The sequence below is a fragment of the Solea solea genome, chromosome 4 (assembly GCF_958295425.1).
Source record: "Solea solea chromosome 4, fSolSol10.1, whole genome shotgun sequence".
Lineage (NCBI taxonomy): Eukaryota > Metazoa > Chordata > Actinopteri > Pleuronectiformes > Soleidae > Solea > Solea solea.
The window spans coordinates 1,380,740-1,401,647 of record NC_081137.1 but is presented as its reverse complement, the minus strand read 5'-3'; the positions used below and the strand labels follow the sequence as shown (position 1 = coordinate 1,401,647).

At 39.5% G+C, this 20,908-nt stretch overlaps 2 protein-coding genes across 2 annotated transcripts; one reads left to right on the top strand and one right to left on the bottom strand.

Moving 5' to 3' along the window:
• The first annotated feature begins 8,001 nt into the window (after positions 1–8,001).
• On the top strand, positions 8,002–11,104 carry LOC131458361 (heart- and neural crest derivatives-expressed protein 1-like). Its single transcript, XM_058627412.1, has 2 exons — positions 8,002–8,787; positions 10,722–11,104. The coding sequence occupies exons 1-2, from the start codon at positions 8,293–8,295 to the stop codon at positions 10,815–10,817; spliced, it is 591 nt and encodes a 196-aa protein (XP_058483395.1). The 5' UTR covers positions 8,002–8,292; the 3' UTR covers positions 10,818–11,104.
• A 1,755-nt stretch (positions 11,105–12,859) lies between these two features.
• sap30l (sap30-like) lies at positions 12,860–19,928 on the bottom strand. The gene is made up of 4 exons (XM_058627413.1): positions 19,152–19,928; positions 17,976–18,098; positions 17,757–17,855; positions 12,860–15,658 (listed from the first exon to the last, which is right to left on the bottom strand). The coding sequence occupies exons 1-4, from the start codon at positions 19,335–19,337 to the stop codon at positions 15,530–15,532; spliced, it is 537 nt and encodes a 178-aa protein (XP_058483396.1). The 5' UTR covers positions 19,338–19,928; the 3' UTR covers positions 12,860–15,529.
• Between the last annotated feature and the right edge of the window lie 980 nt (positions 19,929–20,908).

Below are 20,908 nucleotides of genomic sequence, written 5' to 3'. Positions count from 1 at the left end.
TAGAAATTTAATAATCTTAATTCATAGAGCATTATTCAAAGATAAGATAAGGTAAGATAAGATAAGATAAGATAAGATAAGATAAGATAAGATAAGATAAGATAAGATAAGTCAAGATGCTGTTGCCTCCCTGGCGATAAATTCTGTTTACAAATCTGAGCCGTAATGGTAACGCGGCCTCTGTTTGGTATTAAAAGTGTTAAAAATGCTTTTAGAGAAGTGGAACTGTTTCTCAGGGTCAAACCTTTATGCCCATGTTTTGACTGTCAGCCTCTCTAAAGCCTCTGGGGCGAGTGTCTGACACTGAGCAGCCACCCTCTGTTAAATCTGCTGCTGTGAAATCATTAGAGGCCGAACCTGCCGGTGGTCCTGCCCGCAGTGTGTGTGTGTGTGTGTGTGTGTGTGTGTGTGTGTAAGTGGGAGGTATGGTCCATGCTTAAGTATAAAGTAGAGGGTCAACATGGACAAGTAAGAAAAGCTATTTCTTTGTTCAGATGCTTTCTACAATCCATATATTGTTTCTGTCAAAGTTAATATTTACATTTTCAGGATCCTTAAAGAAAAAACTAAAAACTGTTCAAATCTGCTGTAACAGTTTACAAAAACATACCTAAATATTTAAAATGATTTCAAACTTATTATTAAAACTGAAAATGAAATAATAATAATAATAATAATAATAGAAATATAATTTTAAAATTAAAAGTTTATAATCATAAAATAATACATTTTGTTGTTATTTATTCATGTATAGAGACTAAATAAAGGAAATGTAAATAAAATACTGTTATTAGTTAAAAAAAATTAGTTAAGACTAATTATTTCAGTTCATTTAAACGAATGTTATCAAGTTATATGCTAAATGACATGTAATATGGACACAAATTCACTAATTCTGAGGTGATTTTGATTTCATCAAAAATATAATTTAGTGACACGAAAAAAATGAATTGGGTTCATTTAAACTAAAGTATGCCGCTTATGAGAAGAAAAGAGCTTCTATTATCATTATTATTATAGAATTCTATCATCAGAATATTTTAGAATGTGTTGACTTGGTTGCGTCTCTATGGCAACACAGCCGGACCTTTATTTTTAAAGTTTTAATGCAAAAACTCAAGGCTTCGCAGTTTTCAACACTCAGAACTTTCAACAATAAATGTGGCTTTAAGACTATTACTTGACATTGTAGAAATCAAGAAAGTTTAATGTCAAATGTTATTTTTGGCCTTTTTATAAAAATAATGAATATATAATTTAGGGTTTTCACAGGCCACAGGAGGATTTGTGTATATATATATATATATATATATATATACATATATATATATATATATATATATATATACATATATATATATACATGTATATATATATTTATATATATACATATGTAAGGCTCATCCAGGGGTTATGAAAAACATATTATGTCATTTTACTGAATAAAAAGTTGGGTTTTTATGATCATTATTCCCCTTCCCCTGGGTCTCAGTGATAAATGTTGTACTTTTGCTCCAAAAATCTAATTTTATACAATCTGACATCCACTTTTTGCATCTTTATCGTGTTTAAATCTCTGATTTTTAGTTTTTATCTGACTGCTGTTGATCTATATAACTATACAAAAGGGAGATTTCCTTCTTAGGGAAGAGCAGGATTACATGTATATATATATATATATATATGTATATACACATATAAACAGTGTCTGATTTGTACTGTTAAACTGTTAAACTGTGTCCAGATGATTTGTCAAATAAACAAAAGAAAAAAAAGGGAGACGCTGAGAGAAAGTGTTGGAGTTTATGTGTTTTCTTTGTTTTGGGGCCTTGTCACTGTCACCTCGCCTCTCCACATTCCAGCCGCCTCGCTCTTATCTTTATGGGCTGAGGAACGGCCGGAGTTCCAGGACGCTTTCTGGAGCTCTGAGACGCACATCTGAGGAGCGAGGAGAGGAAAAAAAAGAAAAGGCCCAGAGAGCAGACGTCGACGACCGTCGCTTATCAACGGACAGATGAGAGGAGAGAGGACAATAAGACAGAAGACGTGGACGCAGAGGAGAATCAAAAGAAAGAAGAAAGAGAAACGAGGCTGCAGTAAAAGTCAATGATGTGCTTAAAAACACAATAAACGCTCTGAGAGTCTGTTTCTGACAATTCTTTAGATTAAAATCATCCCAAACTGTACACAGTCAAATCTGCAGGGATTAATGGATGAATTCAGATTAAATCCTACACTCTTTTAGTAATAAAGTAACACTAAGAGAGAAACATACACACTTAAACTTAAACTATTTTAGTGTTTTAGAGTTAAGGGAATTGGTGTAAGTTTAATCGCTGAATCTAAAACAAGGCAAACATCAACTCAAATTAAACGTTTTTACCACAACTTTACTCATCAACTGCAAAATTGTGATTTAAAAGTAGAAGGAAAATAAGCTTTGTTTCTGGGATTTTTTCTTATTTGTTTTGCCGAAAAAAGATATGAAAAAAATCTTTGCACTATAAGAAAAAATACAATTTTAAGAAAACTTTTTTTGCATGTGATAAATAAAATTTTTCGAAAGTATTTTCTTCTTAAATCATGAAATGTTGAAATTTGCTTTGTAAACAATTCTAACCAGTCTATGTTGATCGTGAATGAAGTGAATTTAAAGAAAGTTATTTTACAAACTACACACACGTGTACATCTATGTATTCTCCGTATGATAAACACTCAGGGGCAGAGTGAGTGGCATCATTGTAGAGTTCATCGTAGAGCTCTTCAGCACGTCTGATCATAGAGCTCATGATCATCCACCACCGTAGATGTCATCGCTATCGTAGAGCTCGTCATTATCGTAGAGCTCATCACCATCGTAGAGCTTGTCACCATTGTAGAACTCATCATCATAGAACTCGTCACCATCATAGAGCTTGTCATTATTGTAGAGCTCGTCACCAACATAGAGTCCGTCATCATCGTAGAGCTCGTCACCATCGCAGAGCTCATGATTATCGTAGAGCTCATCATTATCGTAGAGCTCATCATTATCATAGAGCTTGTCACCAACATAGAGTCCGTCATCATCGTAGAGCTCGTCACCATCGCAGAGCTCATTATTATCATAGAGTTTGTCATCATCGCAGAGCTTGTCACCATCGTAGAGCTCGTCACCATAGAGCTTTTCATTATTGTAGAGCTCATCGCAGAGATCTTCAGCACATCTTTGTATAACTAGTGATGATCATAGAGCTCATCATCATCGTCATCAAGCGGGAGTTGAGATTCTCTTGGGCGACATCACAACGTACGGCGAAGGTTCACGTCATGTTTAGCATCGACGCGAACACATTTCGTCCACATTTCCCAGAATGAGGAGGAGGAGCTAGCACGTTTCAGTCTAAGTGATGGGGCTTTAATTAGCCGGTGCGTGATGAGGGTATACATCCACTCGTACGTGTACGTTTTTCTCCGTATGATAAACACTTGGGGGGGGCGAGTGAGTGAGCTCACGGCCCCGCGGCTTTGAATATTTGTTTGGAAACGTGGAGTAGAGGGCATGCACTCTGAAGAGAAGGGAAGCGGCACATCTATTGAAAAATCTACATGATGACACAAACAATTATGAGGAGAATTCATAACACGGCCAAGATGGCTCCGTATGACCTATTTTGGATGTTTCCCCTGGCAAAGCAGGAACAGGAGGAATAGGAGGAGGAGGAGGTAAGGAGAAGAGAGTGAGAGATGACTGGAGTTTATTGGGGTTGAAAGCAAAATATGAAGAGACTATTATGGCTGCCCAGGTCTTTCAGCACCTCCAGCGATAGCAAGTGAGCGGGGAAGACAAAAAAAAAACCTGGGAAAAGGGAAAGAGATCAAAAAGAGGGAAGGTTTTGGTTAAAGGTCTGAGGAAATTGAAGGAACGAAGTGGAGGAGAAAGTGACAGAGGGAGAAATGGAGTAAGGAGATGGAGGGAGGTGGAGGAGGAGAATGACGCGTATTGTATTTCATCTCTGCGTAGTGGACGTCTTAATCAACAGTGTCAGGTTTTCTTTCTGGAGGCCGCATGGTGTTTTTCACGCTGACAGCGAAGGTAACGTGTGAGTGGCAAACAGAACTGAGATGACGATGAAGAGGAGGAGGAGGAGGAGGAAGAAGTGTCTTCGGTCTGAAGCAGCAGCAGCAACATAACGTTTTGAAATACACAGGCAAAGTCAATCACCTGCTGCAGCGTCCTGTAAACAAATAAAGCTGGGGTTTGAAGCGGCAGAGACGTTTCTGTCTTTGTGAGATTAAATAAACGCTGAAGAACAAAGATGAAAACTTCAATTAAATTAAAGGTCCAGAGTGTAAGAATTAGTGACATCTGTTGGTGAGACTGCAGAATGTAACATGTCAGTAAACGACAGTGGCTTTCATATTATCATCATTGTAGAGCACGTCATCGAAGAGCTCGTCATCAGTTTAGAGCTTGTCATCATAGAGCTTGTCATTATTGTAGAGCTTGTTATGATAGAGCTCGTCATCGTAGAGCTCGTCATCGAAGAGCTCGTCATCAGTTTAGAGCTTGTCATCCATCGTTGAGCTTATATTGTCGTAGAGCTTGCAATCATCAAAGAGCTCGTCATCGTAGAGCTTGTCATTATTGTAGAGCTCATCATCATCATACAGCTCATCGTAGATCTCGTCCTTATTGTAGACCTCATTATGATAGAGCTTGTCATCGTTGAGCTTATATTGTCGTAGAGCTTGTAATCATCAAAGAGCTTGTCATCGTAGAGTTTGCCATTATTGTAGAGCTCATCATCATCATACAGCTCATTGTAGAGCTCGTCAATATTGTAGAGCTCGTTACCATTGTGGAGCTCATCAAAGAGCTCGACATTGAAGAGCTTATATTGTCGTAGAGCTTGTAATCATCAAAGAGCTTGTCATTATTGTAGATCTTGTCATTGTACATCTCGTTGTCATTGCAGAGCTCATCATCATCGTAGAGCTTGTCATTGTAGAGCTCGTCATCATCGTAGAGCTCGTCATTGTAGAACTCATCACCATCATAGAGCTCATCATCTCAAAAACTGAAACATTAAAGTTTTGTATCGTATCAGCTCTTTCTCCACATGTTTTGAGAGCTCTAAAATGGAAAACAGGTCACAGGTTTATTTCGCGTAAACAACCGACCTCAGGAAAACGATGATATCATGTCATGTTTTGTTTGTTTTATACTAATGCTTTACATCCTCTGCTCAGTGTTACGTGTATTTCTGTGGCAGCATTACAGCGCCACATACAGACCTGGCATATGTACTGCAGCGTTTAAGAAGGAAGAAAGGTGCGTGAGGCTGTTTTAGTGACGGATTCAAAAATCTGATTTCCCTTGTTCAAAAAATCTATATACAAAAAACCCCAGTCTGAGCCATGTGATGTTCAGGTGCCAAATCTTTATTATTTCAGATGACACACAAATATCACAACAATCTGATTAGCTCTAGATAGAGTGTTAATAAATCATGATCATTCTCATAAATAGAGTTTGGTGTCACTTTAAAAGTTATATTTCCTTCATTTCATCTGACTTTTCTGTGTTTTTGTCAAAAAGTGCATATCCTGTGAGGCGCTTTATTTTGAAAAGTGCACAAATATTTCATAAAAAAAAAATTATATTTAAAAAACATTGTTTGTGCAGAATATTAAAGTCGTTCTCTCTCTCTCTCTCTCTGTCACTCTCTGTCTCTTTCTCTCTCTCTCTTGAGGTTGTTAAATTAATGACGCGTTTAAAGTGAAAGCAGCAGTTTTAAGTGTTGGAGCTGCACCAGGTCATGTTAAACCTCTTTGGCTAATTTAAACTACAACCATGCATTTTATGAGTCAGTCACCTTTTTCTTTTCTTTTCTTTTTTACTTTAACATTTAAAGCAGATTCAAAGGTAAAATACATTTTTAAAAACGAATGTGTAATAAAGTGAAAATTGTGCGTTACATATTTAATAAACACTTGAAATATGACATCAGCAGAGAGATATGTATGTATATATATGTGTATATATGTATATGTGTATATGTATATATATCTATATATAAATATATAGACATATATATATTTATATGTCTATATATATAACAGAAGTTAAAATGATTTAAATAAAGTTGAAAAATACAGATGTATTTATTTATTTATTTCTGTTACACATTTAATTGAATTACTTTGATGTAATATTATTACATTACATTTTAATTCCCTTCATTTGATTTAATCTTCGTTTTTTAAAGCAGCAAAAACGCCTTTATTACTATCGCCTGGTAAAAAATAAAAAATATACCCAGATTCTGAAGAATATTAGACAAAAAGTACTGATTTCATGTGAAGGAATATCAGTTTATATGAAAATACAGTGATATATTCTTTTGTTAAATAACGAGACTTAAAGAAAAATGATAGTGTGAAAAGTGTCGCAGCGTGTAAACAACAGTGAACAGAGCAGCAGCTTTTTATGGAATAACATGGACATGGAACTCTGCTGCTGCTGCTGCCGTAAAGTGACACCTCCTGATTTATGGCTGTATTTAGATAAGACGCGGTCGTAAATGGTTTCTAAATAGCGTCAAGGTCACGCATGTAATGGGATAATGTTTTTTTTCGGCTGATGGAGATAAGATGATGTGGTTTAGTGTGCGCGCGGAATTAATGCAGTTAACGGAGTTTCTGTTTTAGCACAACCCAACAAAAATGATGTTTATGTATAAATGTATGACATATAAACGATGTTTATTATTGTTGTTGTTTCTGGTGAAGGAGAGGTGGATAAAACCACTCTGATTAGGTCCCTTCAACAAAAAAGAGAAAAAAACATGACGCGTTTCAGAAAATATGAGAATTAAATAAATATATATTAAAACGATAATATCATGAGAGTTGGACAGGAAACTGAAAAATAATGTAATATTTCCTAATCTGTGCACAGAATCATGTGTTCTGCTCTTTTTTTATTTCGTTCTTTTAAAGGAAACAAAGACTGAAATCAATATTTTCAATTTTTTTTACTGTGACAAAATATACGAGGCGATATTTAAGTCTAATCTAATATTATAATATATTATACATTTGACTGTATTGTCATTTGTCAACATCAAGAATCTTTGGAATATTTGTTCTCGTTGGAAAATTAATCTGTGCGCATTTTTGTAATTTTTCTGCTTTTAAATCTCCAGCTAATGTTTGGCAACATTTTACATTTCTCACATAATTTACCTTGATTTAATCAATGTCCTGATTATTTCATGCACCGGGTCACAGCAGCGCACATAGTCTACCAGATGTATGTCCCCAAAACACGGCGCGTAAATCCCGTGCGCAAAACATCTCCAAAACTAACGACAACAATAAAACGTAGTTAAATAAATGAAATATTTGTTTTTTTCATAAGATATGTACAACACACACACACACGCGTACTCGTCGCCCCCCCCCCCCCCCCCCCACACACACACGAGCCTCTCCAAACATTTAATCCTGCTGCGTAATGCTGGGAAATAAATAAAAAAAAAACATTATTATCATCATCATCACTTGGATTTAATAAATGCGATTATTATTTCATTCACTGCATTTAACCCCAACAACACACATCATTTAGCAGGCAACGGTGTCCTAATACACGCCGAAATCCCGTGTGCGTAAAACCGTGCGTAAAACCTCACCGAAACTAAACGACGAAAACCAGAAGTGCTTCAAAAACCTGACACAGTTAAACCACTTTTTCTTTTCTTTTTTCTTTTTTTCATATGTGTACATCTGTGTTACCACACACACACACACACACACACTCACGCACGCACACAGATGTTTGGTGCTCGTGCGCCTGCCCCTCAGACTGCGGCACCATGGCGCGCATGTTATTCCAAAACTCTCCAGACTTTCTCCTCCCACTCCGCGGCCGCTCGCCTCTCCATTGGCTGCGTCCTCTCCGCTGCGCACATGCAGACCATATAAACCTGAGGATCTCACACCTTCGCCGGGGTCAAATTTCTTGGGCAAAATCAGAGCAGCCTCTTCTTCGCCGAGGAAGCGACAGCGCGAGACTGAAACACGAGTGGAGCGGACTTTCGTCGTCGGTTTCTCAGGAATTATGAACTTTTCGCGGCCTGTTTGGCCTCAGCTGAAAAGCGACGATGGTTGAGTTGGTTTCTTTTTTTTTAAAGGGAATAAACAGGTTCGTTTAAGTCTTGGATGCGACGTGGTTTTGCAGCAGCAGCAGCAGAAGAGAGAGACCCGTGCCCACGGACAACACCGCATCCGCTCCCCCGCTCAACATGAACCTGATCGGGGGTTACCAGCACCATCACCACCTCATGCACGAGCCCTTCCCGTTCGTGCACCAGCGGTGTCACCAGGACGCGCCGTACTTCCAGAGCTGGGTGGTGAACCACCACGGGGACGTGCCGCAGGATTTCCACCACGTCCAGGCGCCGTACGCGGCCGCGGAGCTCGGCGCGCCCGGAGCCGCCGCGCACGACCCGCGGCTGGTGGAGGGGCTCCAGGCGGGGATGGGGAAGCGCAGGGCGTCAGGGCCGAAGAAGGAGCGCCGCAGGACGGAGAGCATCAACACGGCCTTCGCGGAGCTGCGGGAGTGCATCCCCAACGTCCCCGCGGACACCAAACTGTCCAAAATCAAAACTTTACGGCTGGCGACGAGTTACATCGCCTACCTGATGGACGTGCTGGCCAAAGACTCCGGCGAGACGGAGGGATTTAAGGCCGAGATTAAAAAATTTGAAAACCGGGATATGAAAAGGAAGCGAGAGCTGGTGAGTAAAAAAATAAATAAATCCTGTAGCCCCTTTACATTTGTGACCAACGTAGGTAGTAAATTTGACGATTTAAACATTTCTATTGTAATTAAGTATTATTCAGATGTGATCTAATGAACCAAATAAACCAACATAATCTTAATCCCTTACATTTTGACGATGTCGGTGGAAATATGATAATTTCAAAATGTGTATTGTCATTTATTAGAAACAAAGTTTGTTTTTATTCAAACTTCATAAACCACATACTCCCGTATAATCCTTAATCCCGTACATTTGTCATTTTATAGTAGGTGGAAATATGAGGATTTCATAACTTTTATTCTCATTTACTGAAAACAACGTGTTTTTATTTATACTAATTTTTAAAATCATGATTTCATAAACCAAATAATCCCGTATAATCCTCAATCCCTTACATTTGTAACGTTACGGAAGTTTGATGATGTCTCAATGTTTATTGTCATTAAGTGAAAACAAAGTAGGCTATGTGTTTTGTTCAAACACATTTTCCTGAACCAATAATCCTTAATAATCCGTAATCCCTTATATTTGTACCTTTAATGTTGGTGGAGGTTTGAGGATCTCAAAACTTCATTTATTAGAAAGAAGATTTGTTTTTATTCAAACCAAATTTAAACCATGAACCGCGAGGGATTCGTGCGCAAAAACCGTAATCCTGTAATCCGAATCTATTTATCTATTTGCAAATTAAATTAAAACCATTTTTGTCTGGGTTATTTTGATTATTTTTTTTAATTTAATTTTGAAATGTACTTCATTTCTTTTTATAAATAGGAACAGTAAACACAAACACACATGGCATTGGCTCATTTTCCAGATTAATGTAGTAAAAATATAATTCCAATCCTCAAAACAAAGGAAACCCCATAATGTGAATAAAAAGCAGCAGAAGGAAGAATAATCGTATATTACTAACGATTCTGAACAGAACCTAATTGAAATGTATCAACAGGCACACGTGTAATCCAGATTATGCGGGTTTGTGCGTGACATGCGCTCTTATTTTTGTAATTTATGTGCTGCGCTGTAATCACACAGCGAAACCAAAGCCAAACCTCACTGGAAAAAAAATCTGTGTTTTTAGAGTCAGCTCTGAACATTTAAGGCCCTTAAATCTTTACTTACACACACACACACACACACACACACACACACACACACAGCAAACAACAAAAACAGCTCATGCATAAAGTATTTCCAGCTGCTGAAAACAACTCATACATCATTTTTTATATATATATACATACATATATATATGTACACACACGAGCAAGAACACACTGTTTTCATTATATGACATCATGTCTCCATATGTTCAAATATATGCATTAAGTATTTCTATCTTTATTTCATTTATTTATTGCGGTTCAATAAAAACACACATTTAGAGTCTCAACTGGACAATAAAGTGTTTATTAATAATTAAATAGGTGATAACATTTATAACTACAATAAGGTAAAGATTGATCTTTTTTATGTTGATTTTTCTTTTCTTATGTGGTCAAATAAAATAGTTTTTTATCATAATAAACAATCCAGAATATTCTCTTTATGTATTTTAACTGAAAATAATGTATAACTAAAAAAAACAACCTAAAATGTGTTTGAATAAATGAAGTTTTTGCATTAAAAAAATGAAGATTTAGTGATAGCTAATCATCTTTAATTATCAGATGAATTCCTATCTAGAGGTCTTTGGATAAACTAATTGTTTTTGTTTATTTCCATTTTCTTTACACTAAAATGAGTCAGAGCCCCGTGCACGCATGTAAATCTCACGTGATTATTTTTAATTCAGTCTTTTTAGTCGGATTCAAATACATTTAAAGTAAATTATGAATTATTATTCAACATTTGCTACATTGTGTAACATTTGTGTGTGTGTGTGTGTGTGTGTGTGTGTGTAGACCGACGGTCTGCCGGATTCTTTAGGAGCAGAGAAGAAGGTCAAAGGTCGCACCGGTTGGCCGCAGCAGGTTTGGGCGCTGGAGCTCAACCAGTGACGTCATCATCATTATCATCATCACCATCGAAGCTTCTTCACGGACTTCAGAATCAGATAAACCAACAAAAACAAACAAACACAAACCACTGACTGAGCGCGTGGACGCACCGCTGTGCGCGCGTGCACTGACGCGACGCGCGACACGAAGAGAAAAAATGAGAGGACGAGCGCGCGGACTCTTTTTCTCTTGTTGTTGTTGTTGTTGTTTCCCTTTTTATTTTGTTTTTTTCCCCTCCTGGTGGGTGTGGTTTCTGTGAGTGGACACACACACACACACACACACACACACACCTAAAAAAAAGAACGTGTTTTACCAACCATTGATTATCGATACATTTTAAACATGAAGTCATTGTCATTGTAATCAATAGTTATATAATTATTACATTTAATTTCACATAATTCCAGCCTGTAAAGTAAAATACTTGATTGTACTTTATTATATTATATTATGTTATGTTTATAATACATTTCGGTCGCCTCGCGCGGCAGATTTGTGTCCAAGCAGAAATCACGCGCTCAGGTATGTTAAGTCTTAATTATGTCATAATAATGATAATAATAATAATGATAATAATAATAATGAAAAGCCAACATTTTAAATAAATTAACATCAACAAATAAATTCACAATTATTAGAAAGATTTGTTTCTGCAGATTTTCGTATTTCGTAAGTAAAAAACGTAATATCTTTTTTTTAAACAAAAACAAAAAACAACACGTTAAGAGAATGAAACTAAAAACAAGGAATTTTACTTTTAAATGAAAGAAAAACTTGAAAAACAAGTTGATTGATAAATAATCGATCAGTAATAAAGAAAATAATCTGTGCAACATATTAAAAAAAACATTAAACAACTTCTATAAAGGCTGATATCACCTTTTCTTTTTTATTTAACCATTTAACTGATCAATAACTGATCAACCTCTGACGTCACTGACTTTATGTTCCATGACGTTTTCAGGCTCGTGACTTTTTTGTTTCCTATTAAAAAACAAACATATACAACATTATCATCGTGAATGACTCCGGTGTTAACAGTCAGATGATCAGTGATGACGTCATGACTGGTGATACTGCACTGAATCTACCTCAGGAATGACGTCACTGTCCGTGCGCGCGTGTCTCTGTGTGTGTGTGTGTGTGTGTGTGTGTGTTCAGCTTCACTTCATCACTACAGTAAATAAATAATAAATAAGTGAATAAATGAGTTTTTATTGTAATTTGCAGCGACATGTTGCCGGAAATGTACATTAGATGTGAAGTTATATATAGTTCGGTAAATAAATGAATTATTTTAAAGACACTGCAGCTGTGCTTTCACCTTGTATCTTCATTTCTGTGTCCTAGTTTCTATTTTTATTTTATTTTTTTAATAGTAATGACACTAATTTGTTTTAATTTTTGGTCATTTTATACTTGAAAAGAATCGTAATTGAATTCACAATCTTTTCATCCGTTTCATGTGCAAAAAATACCCGATAACCTGTGTCATATTTGTACATAATTCAAAATTCCCACATTTAAACACCACAACAAGTCCGAGTGCTGATTTAATTATAAAATAAGAAAATCATGTTGTTTGCTTGTGGATTAAATGACCTCTGATGGTGTTTCTGTGAAAGAAATAGGAAAAAAATCATTAAAAAGTGAATGAGGTTTAGTTTGAGCAGCAGCAGCTCACGAAGAAGAGTCAACAGTGACACCCTGTGGCCAAAGGCTGCCACTGACGCAGCACAGAAACTGAAGGATTGACACAAAAACAGTCATTTTAATGCAAATTATTCAAAAAATAAAAAATATCCAGTGAGTGGAACTGAATCAAATACAATATTTATCATAATTATTAAAAAGTATCATCTAAACCTTTGTTTTACCATAAAAAGGAGATTTTTTTGTGAAAATCAAAAGTTAAAAAGCAAAAATCACCAATATTTGCCAAAATAAAAGCAATGTCATGCAGATATTAACCTCTAGACGGCACTAAACCCCACACACTGGTCCCCGGGAATCTGTGAATAAAGAAAAGATGAGACAGGTTCTTCTTCTTCTGTACAATACATTTATCTTTATTTTTATTATAATTATCACCATGAGGAGCAGTAAGCAGTCATATTTAAATATGTGTCTTCTTTTTTTAAATTTAATTTCTAATACAATAATTGGGTTAATGTTTCGCGGCCTATGTGTTAATAAAGTTGGGTGTTGATTTTTTTTCTCCTTCTACGAGACTCTAAGAAACCTACGAGCAAAAACTGAAACTACGACAGAAAAATCAAACAAAAACAAAACAAAAAACTCAGTTTAGTTTTTACAAAAATGTAAATATGTTGAGACAGAAGAGGATGATGGGGAAAAAACTGCGTGTACACATTCACCGTTTAAAAAAAGGAAAAGGAGAGACAGAGGATTGAAATGAACATGTCGCCACCTACTGGTCGTTTCTCACCATGACAACTTCTGTTTGGACATTTGGAGGTGGGAAAAAAAATACAAAAAAGGTGAAGAAAATAGTTATTTTTGAACGTTCGGTGCCAGGTTAGAGTCAAGTCGCACATTTACGATCTTTCTGTCGCGTATAAAATGTTGCGTCGCGTCAAAATTCCACTACAAATTGGGACATTTTTTGTGTTTTTAAATAAATGGATCAGGTAAAAAAGTCAAACGCGTCTTCTTAAATATTAAAATGCTTCTAATAATTACTCTCAAACACACACACACACACACACACACTCTCTCGTACACGTACTCTCATTTTTGTGAGGACGCAACAGTTTTAAAGGGACCGTTCAGAGCTCCACAAAGAGGCGGTCCCTCCTGCTGCCTTTACAGGTGAATTTGTGTGATTTAGGTCAATCCAAAAGAAGGATTTGAAACACAGAAGTCGTAAACTAACGTATTTGAACTTACTAAGGAAGGCAAAAGGGGATCAACGGCTCCTCTATGGTGTGGTAAAAAAAATCGCTGTTTTCGTGAATGGAGTCTGGTCATTCAGTGACTAAATCTTCAGTTTCCTTCTAACAGCGAGAAAAACAGACAAACGGATTCTTAAAATATAGCAGACGTAGAATTTATAACGCAAGTCCTTGGTTACGAGGCTAAAAATTTGGAGTTTGAAAATCTGAAAGATATAAACCTCACAAAAGATGGAAGTATGAGCACACACACACACACACACACACACACGATGTAGTTCAAGTGAGGGGGAAAAACAACGACAAGAAAATAAAACAATATCCCTAAACAAACTTTATACAACCTGTAGAATTAAGACTCAACTAAAGAGAACTACATGTCTATTTTCCCCAATATAGACCAAAAATAACCTGCAATGCACAGAGAAATTATTAAATTACGTGTGTGTTTATACGCTTTGACACCAAGTGTTTGGAAAAGGACGGCTTTTTGATTTTAAACTCATATTTTAAGTTCATTTCAAGTGTTCTGACCCCATTTACCTATAAAAAGCATTTCTTGATTGAGGAAACGTACACCAGCTTAAGTCTATGATATAAAAAAAAACACGTTCACGTCTTTATCTCACTGAAACTCGACGTGTCCACCTCGCACTCTCCCACACCAAAATCCATAGAGAAAACCAGTGATTTAAGAACCCGGGGACACGGGAGCCGCTGGTCTACCGCTGCCTCGTGTGGTCACTTTGTGCTACTTTGGTGAAACCGAATAGAGGAAATCCACCACTGAAGTCACAACACATCGCATTTGAAATTACTGAAGGGGGAAGAAGTGAATCTTCAACTCCTGTGTGCTGTGATCTTAAAATCGGTGGTTTTCTCTATGGGGTTTGGTGTGGGGAAACCAAGCGCTTTACAGAGCAACACTAACTTTGGTTTGGCGACACAAAAGGCAGCGAAACGGTGAAATGAAGTTGCAAACATAGTCTTCAGACGTCATAGACTTATGCTGATGTAGAGTTTTTAGATTTCTCACACATCACCACACGTCCCAAAGAAACTAAACTATCCTTTAACTTTTCTTTTTCTGACCCTGAGTCAGTGCAGGTGGCGCCACTATCATTCACTATCTTACAAGTCATTCATTTTCTGCGAGGAAAGAAAGAGCAACACGCCTCCGTTTGGCACAAACGTCCCTGACAGACAGACAGACTGACAGACAGACAGACAGACAGACAGACGGTGAATGTGGTAACAGTCAACTCGGCAACGACAAAAAAAAAATCCCCAAATTGATTTTTTTTAACACTTAAGGCAGCTCTATTGTACATTGCAAGTTTCTCTAAATGGGACGCGTTTTTTTTCTTTTGTACATATGGACATGTTGCAGCACGATGACGTAAAAACCCTGCGCAGACAGACAGACAGACAGAGAGCGAGAGAGAGACAGAGACAAAGTCCTGCTCCTCAACAGTCAGTCAGGAGGAAACAGGAAATACCTTTCTTTGGAGGAGGGTCGACCCGTTGTGACGGTACGTGCGCGGACTTGCTTGTTTGTGTGAAAATGAGCAAAAGTGAACTCGTCCCACCCCGAGTCATCCTCTCCTTTTTCTTTTTTGAATTATTAATATTAAAAGTTCAGCGTTAGAGTTCAGCAGAGGAGTGGGACGGTCACAGGGTTTTGTGGGAGGAGCTGGTCACCGCGGTGCGGCGCTCGCTTGCCGTTTGTCACCGCGGTCGTTGATTGGCTGAAGATGTCGTCGTGGTCGTCGTTGTTGTTGTTGTGGGCGGAGTTTAGTCCAACGGTTTGCCCACGTCGCTTTTCTGGTCCAAGCGGCTCTTGCTGCTCTTCACCATGTAAATAAAGTAGGTCAGCGTCTCCTTCTCGTTCACCGGGATGTTCCTGAAGTGACGACTCACCGTCTGCACCGGGAGAAGTTCAGATGTTAAAAGACACAAATAAAGCCCAGTTAGTGTAATATCATTAAAACAGAGATCAGAAATATAGAAAAAAGCTAAGACTTAAATCAGACCATAAAATATAACCTTACAGCATAAACATTTGGTGCAGATTCCATTTCCACTTGTCTGCAGCGGTAAAAGAACGATTCGGCTCGGGACACAAGGCTCACACACCAAGGACTTTCCAGGACCAATTCCCTCAAATTCAAGGACTGCTGATGTGCCGACATGGTGGGAGGGGCAACTTGTAAGAGCGCGTGTTCGCCCGCGATGGCGTCCACTTTTATTGATTTGTCTTTGGAATATTTCATTTCCTCAGACATCACGGCGTCATTAGCTCTCAGAATTGCACGGAATCTCACGTCAGCGGCGTCGAGAGAGACCGCGGTGATTAGGACTCCGTGTTCTGCGTAGACGAAGCAACGCAGGGCGTGAAACAGTAGGTGGCGTCGTAACAAACACGGGAGACATTTTAGCTAAAGATCAACGACATGTCTTTCAATGACCCAGGTCTATTTTTCCCCACAACTTCAAGGATTTCAAGGACCTGTGGGAAGCCTCTGTACCAACACAACATAACAAAGAAGCAACATGATTTTGAGCTTTGAAAAACCACAGGTAGATATTTTCTGACAATTTATCGACCAAACAATTTAATAAATGCATCGAGCGAATAATCCACAGATTAATCGAGAAGTTGCAGCCTCTATTTGGGTGGATTATCGTCTGTAATAAAGTCTGGACTGACGTGAGGCCTGTTGAGTGATGCCTGCGTGGATTTATAACGTAACATTGGGGAGAAGAAAACAAACATCCTGTCACCGCTCGGCCGCAGCTGTGGCTGTGGAAGCTGTTGACTGGGCCGTTATTAATGACGTGAGGAGCTCATTAAAGGGAGAGTCTGAACCCGACGCACAGCCTGGGGAAACATTCAACTTACAGCCCCGGTTCCATTCATTCCCTTCACTCACATCCGCCCCCCCCCCCCCCCCCCCACACACACACAGAGCTACAGAGAGGAGGTGTTTGTGAGGAGCCAGCTGTAACGAGTCCACCTGCCCGCTTCACCTCCTCACACTAACAATCACTCCTGTGGACCGGGTGCCGCGACACCACGTTTATCACAGACAAATGAGTAACACGGGGGCACAGAGTGTCGGGCAGAACGATGCTGTTAAACTCATTACTGGCCTCGGTTTTAGTCGCCGCCTTTTCCCACAAAGTTCAATACATTTTACTACATTTGAGGAGGTCTTTGCACACTGGAGACGTTTAGGACGAGAGGAACACATCGCATCACGGTCCATCAGAGCAGGCTACACACACACACACACACACACACACACACACACAACAGCCGTCCAAACGTCTTGTAATCATTTCATAGTTGTTCATTAAAAAAAGAACTGGGGCTCAACAAACACTATCTACTGACCCGGTGGTTACGCTGAGTGAACTGTTACGACCGCAGGGCCGTGACTGCTTTTTCCTTGTGTGCATGTGAGTCTCTGTGGATCCTGGGAGCCCATTCCTGAGCATCCCAGCTGCAGTGGACTTCCTTGAACCACTCACAGACAGACAGTGTGCTGCTGCTGCTGGTGGTTTCTTGGGCGTTGCGATCATTTGCTTCAATCTTGTCCTCTTCCCTTGTGTCCTCGTCTCTTACGCCAAGTGTCCTCATGCTCTCAACATACCTGAATCTTCTCTGTCTCTGTCCTCTTCCCTTGTGTCCTTGTCTCTTACGCCAAGTGTCCTCATGCTCTCAACATACCTGAATCTTCTCTGTCTCTGTCGTCTTCCTGTTTTCCTCCTGCCCGGCATCTTCAACATCATATCATCTTCTCCGGCTTCTTTTCCACTTTTGCTGCTCTCCTTCTGTCTCACATCAGTCCTGATACTCGTCTCCACCCTGCCTGCGCTCACTTCTTCACCTCTCTTGTGCCTCTGTCCATTAACCCCAAGTGTTTAAACTCATCCTCTACTCCTTACCCGTCTCACTGTCATTCACACACAGACAGAAAGCACAAAAACACGAGGCAGTAAAAAGTGTTGCTCGTACCTCTGCCAGCTGAGCCTTGTTGAGACCGGGTCTGGTCTGTAGCTTGTAGTGTCGCTTGTAGCGTCTCAGCGTGTTCACCTGCAGTTGGAAAAGGTCGACCTGAAAACACAAGCGGAGACTCAGTCAAAAGCTCCGTTTGTTTTCATCCGACCTCCATCTTTGTGTCACTTCTTCTGCCTTAGCTTTTCAAAGATCTCTGGAGAAACAGGCACACGTTACCTCGGGCACCTCCACATCGTGATCCGGGGATTCCCCACCGTCGTCACTGGTCTTCCTCTTCCTCTTGTTGCGGACGCTCTGAATGAAGTTCTTATGGAAGTCGCAGATGTAGAGGTGTCGCACCTGGAAAACAAAATAATGAGCGTTGAAGGAGAAGCCTACAAAAATAAAGTACTGTTTTGCTGTAATGTACTCAGTTTTTTTAAGAACCAATAAAGCATCTTTATAAATCGTAACTGGACCTTTGCTGGCACGTGACAATTCATCACAACAAATAAGAACAAACACACACTCAGGGTGGACTCGTCTGTTTATAAACTGAAGAGAAACTTCTCTTGCGGCTGAAATTACAACAACAAACTCTGTCCTCCAGTATAACAAAAATAACCATTAAAACAATATAATAGTGTTTTGTGGACAAAAGAAGGCATTTGAGATACATTTTTAGATTTGGAAAATACTAAAAAGTATTCAGTTTTACTGATATCTTTGTCAAGTGGAGCAAAGAAACCATTCAATTAGTCGAATAATCGTTGCAGCCCTAATATACACATATATATAATAAAAACACATGTTTTCAGTCATTGCAATAACAACGCAATAATAAAGTTTTTAATTATTTGAGCCAGGATAATCGTGACGTGAACTTTTAAAATCGTCCCATGCTAACAGTCAAAACACTTGCTACCTGCTTGTGTTGGTCACGTGCACCGTAAACAAGCCCACCCGAGGGAACATAAACAAGTTAAATGGGCAAAAAACAAACGGTGAATAGGGTACGGTAACTGTCTCGGTTCTTGTCCCACCAGTGGAACGAATGGAACGGGCTCCATCTCCTCAAAGTTCCCCCCTGAAGAAAACAGCCATTTTACAAACTCCTGACTTTGATCTCCTGCTGTTCCGCGCGGGCAGCTAGCAGCGCGCACTGCTAATGTTACTGACATTTAAAACCGGATTGAGCTGCACCGAGCAACAACAACACTGGCAGCCGCTAGAGTTCGTCTCCAGCGGAGGGGGGAAACATCTCAACACGTCCCTCTGTTGATCCACGTTCACCAAACAGCGCTAACTAGCATTAGCTGACAGCCGGAGAGACACTTTCCCCGAAACAAGACGTAGAACTTCCTGCTCAGTGTTACCGTGAAAATAAACATTGATGTGTGTTGTTTCACTTACGCTCTTGTCGATATCCAGTTTCAGTTTCTTCTGGGAAATGCTCTTCTGGATCCTCTTGCTGAAGGAGGCGTTTCCAGCGGAGCGGCCGCAGCGCTCCCCGTCATCGATGAGACAGCAGCTCTGTCCGTAAAACGGCGGAGCCGGCGGCCCGTCGTGGCTGTCCTCCTCCGTGCTGAACCCGTTCATCCTGTCGCGGGGCTCACTGTGCACGATCGGTTCCCCAAAAAACGCAGACTCTTGAGTCACCGGTTCAGCCGCTGTCTCTTTGTGAGAGACGATCCGTTAGTGGTGCTAGCTCGCTGCTAGGCTAGCCCGGCTAAGTTGTTTGCGTCGCGAGCAGCGGAACAACAGCTTCAGTAGTTTAACAACGATTATTCACACAGCGATAACTTATGAATAAAGTCTCCGGTTGGACGCACACCTTCGTTAGATTACCGCTAAAAAAACAAAACAGTAAGCCGCTGCTACCGCTAGCTAGCTCCGGTACTAGCAGAACCGCAAGGTGGCTTCAGCCGCCGCGAACGATCGAAATTCCTGTGGGGAGTCCGCGGCTGTTTGTCCCGGCAACAAGCGTCGACTTCTCGGTCAGACTCCGCGCGTGACAACACTCTGACACGGCTCTAAGCTGTAAGACACCAACCGGAGACAAGAGACGACGCAACTTTGGAAGAAAACGTACATTTAAACAACCTGCAACTGCAACAATCGCAGCACTCTCGGAGAACAGCACGTACAATGGGACATGCTTCGCGTCGGTGCCGGAAGCTCCGATCCCGGCCCCGGATTGGTCCATTTTTCACAAGGGCGGTGCTTTCGCTCAACAGCCGCGTACTCATTGGCTGAAGGAGACATCCATCTTGTTTGTGTGGCTCTTCCTGTATCATTCGGCGTCATCGTGTGTTGTTTAAACTGACTGGGGTTTAAGGTGGCGTCTCTCCGTCAGCTGAACGAGCTCACAACTGCCTCCAAAACACAATTTTACCTGTTGTTTATGACATCACCCTTCACATTATATCAGTTACTGTTGACTGCATCACCCCGAGAGCCTGTTTAATGGAGCTAAATGTACGTTAATCAATGGGAAATTCGCATTTTCAAAATCTGACACGGTGAACGTATCAACAGCTTACTGGTCCAGGAGGGGCGTTATAAGAGAATACAGGGGGCCGGGCCCAGGCAAAAGGAACCCTATGGGAGTCTTTATTGAAACACAACCAGTAAAATATGTCCGTTTTAAGAGGTTTCTTACACTGTTAAAAGGACCAGGGTGTAAAATATGGGCAAATAAGATATGATTTACATAGAATGTGGGATTAGTTGGCGTGTAGACTAATCGAGCCCAGAATTGAACCCACAACCTTTGAGTTGTAAGATTCTCTACTCTCTTGTTGTACAAATGTGAATAACAACATGTAACTTTGTTTCATGTATAGGAAAATTAAACAATTGAACTTCTACGTTTGGAACTGGCCTCAGGCCACATCTTCACACACATACTGTATATATATATATATATGTATATATATATATATATACACACATATATAATAATCAGCACTGGTACCTTGAGTGGGATTCAAAACCTGCTGAGCACCCCCCTGAAGAAAACAGCCATTATATATATATATATATATATATACATACATACATATATATACACACAAACATATATATATACACACATATATACATACATACATATATATAAACACATACATACACACATATATACATACATACATACATACATATATATA

Bases quoted from the DNA above. Each gene is read 5' to 3' on its own strand.
- sap30l (XM_058627413.1), bottom strand. From the start codon at position 19,337: ATGAACGGGTTCAGCACGGAGGAGGACAGCCACGACGGGCCGCCGGCT. The intron at 18,099-19,151 runs GTAAGTGAAACA...TTTGTTTTCCAG, and splicing joins AACTGGATATCGACAAGAGC to GTGCGACACCTCTACATCTG. The intron at 15,659-17,756 runs GTACGAGCAACA...CTCCCGGTGCAG, and splicing joins ACAAGGCTCAGCTGGCAGAG to ACGGTGAGTCGTCACTTCAG.
- LOC131458361 (XM_058627412.1), top strand. From the start codon at position 8,293: ATGAACCTGATCGGGGGTTACCAGCACCATCACCACCTCATGCACGAG. The intron at 8,788-10,721 runs GTGAGTAAAAAA...GTGTGTGTGTAG, and splicing joins TGAAAAGGAAGCGAGAGCTG to ACCGACGGTCTGCCGGATTC.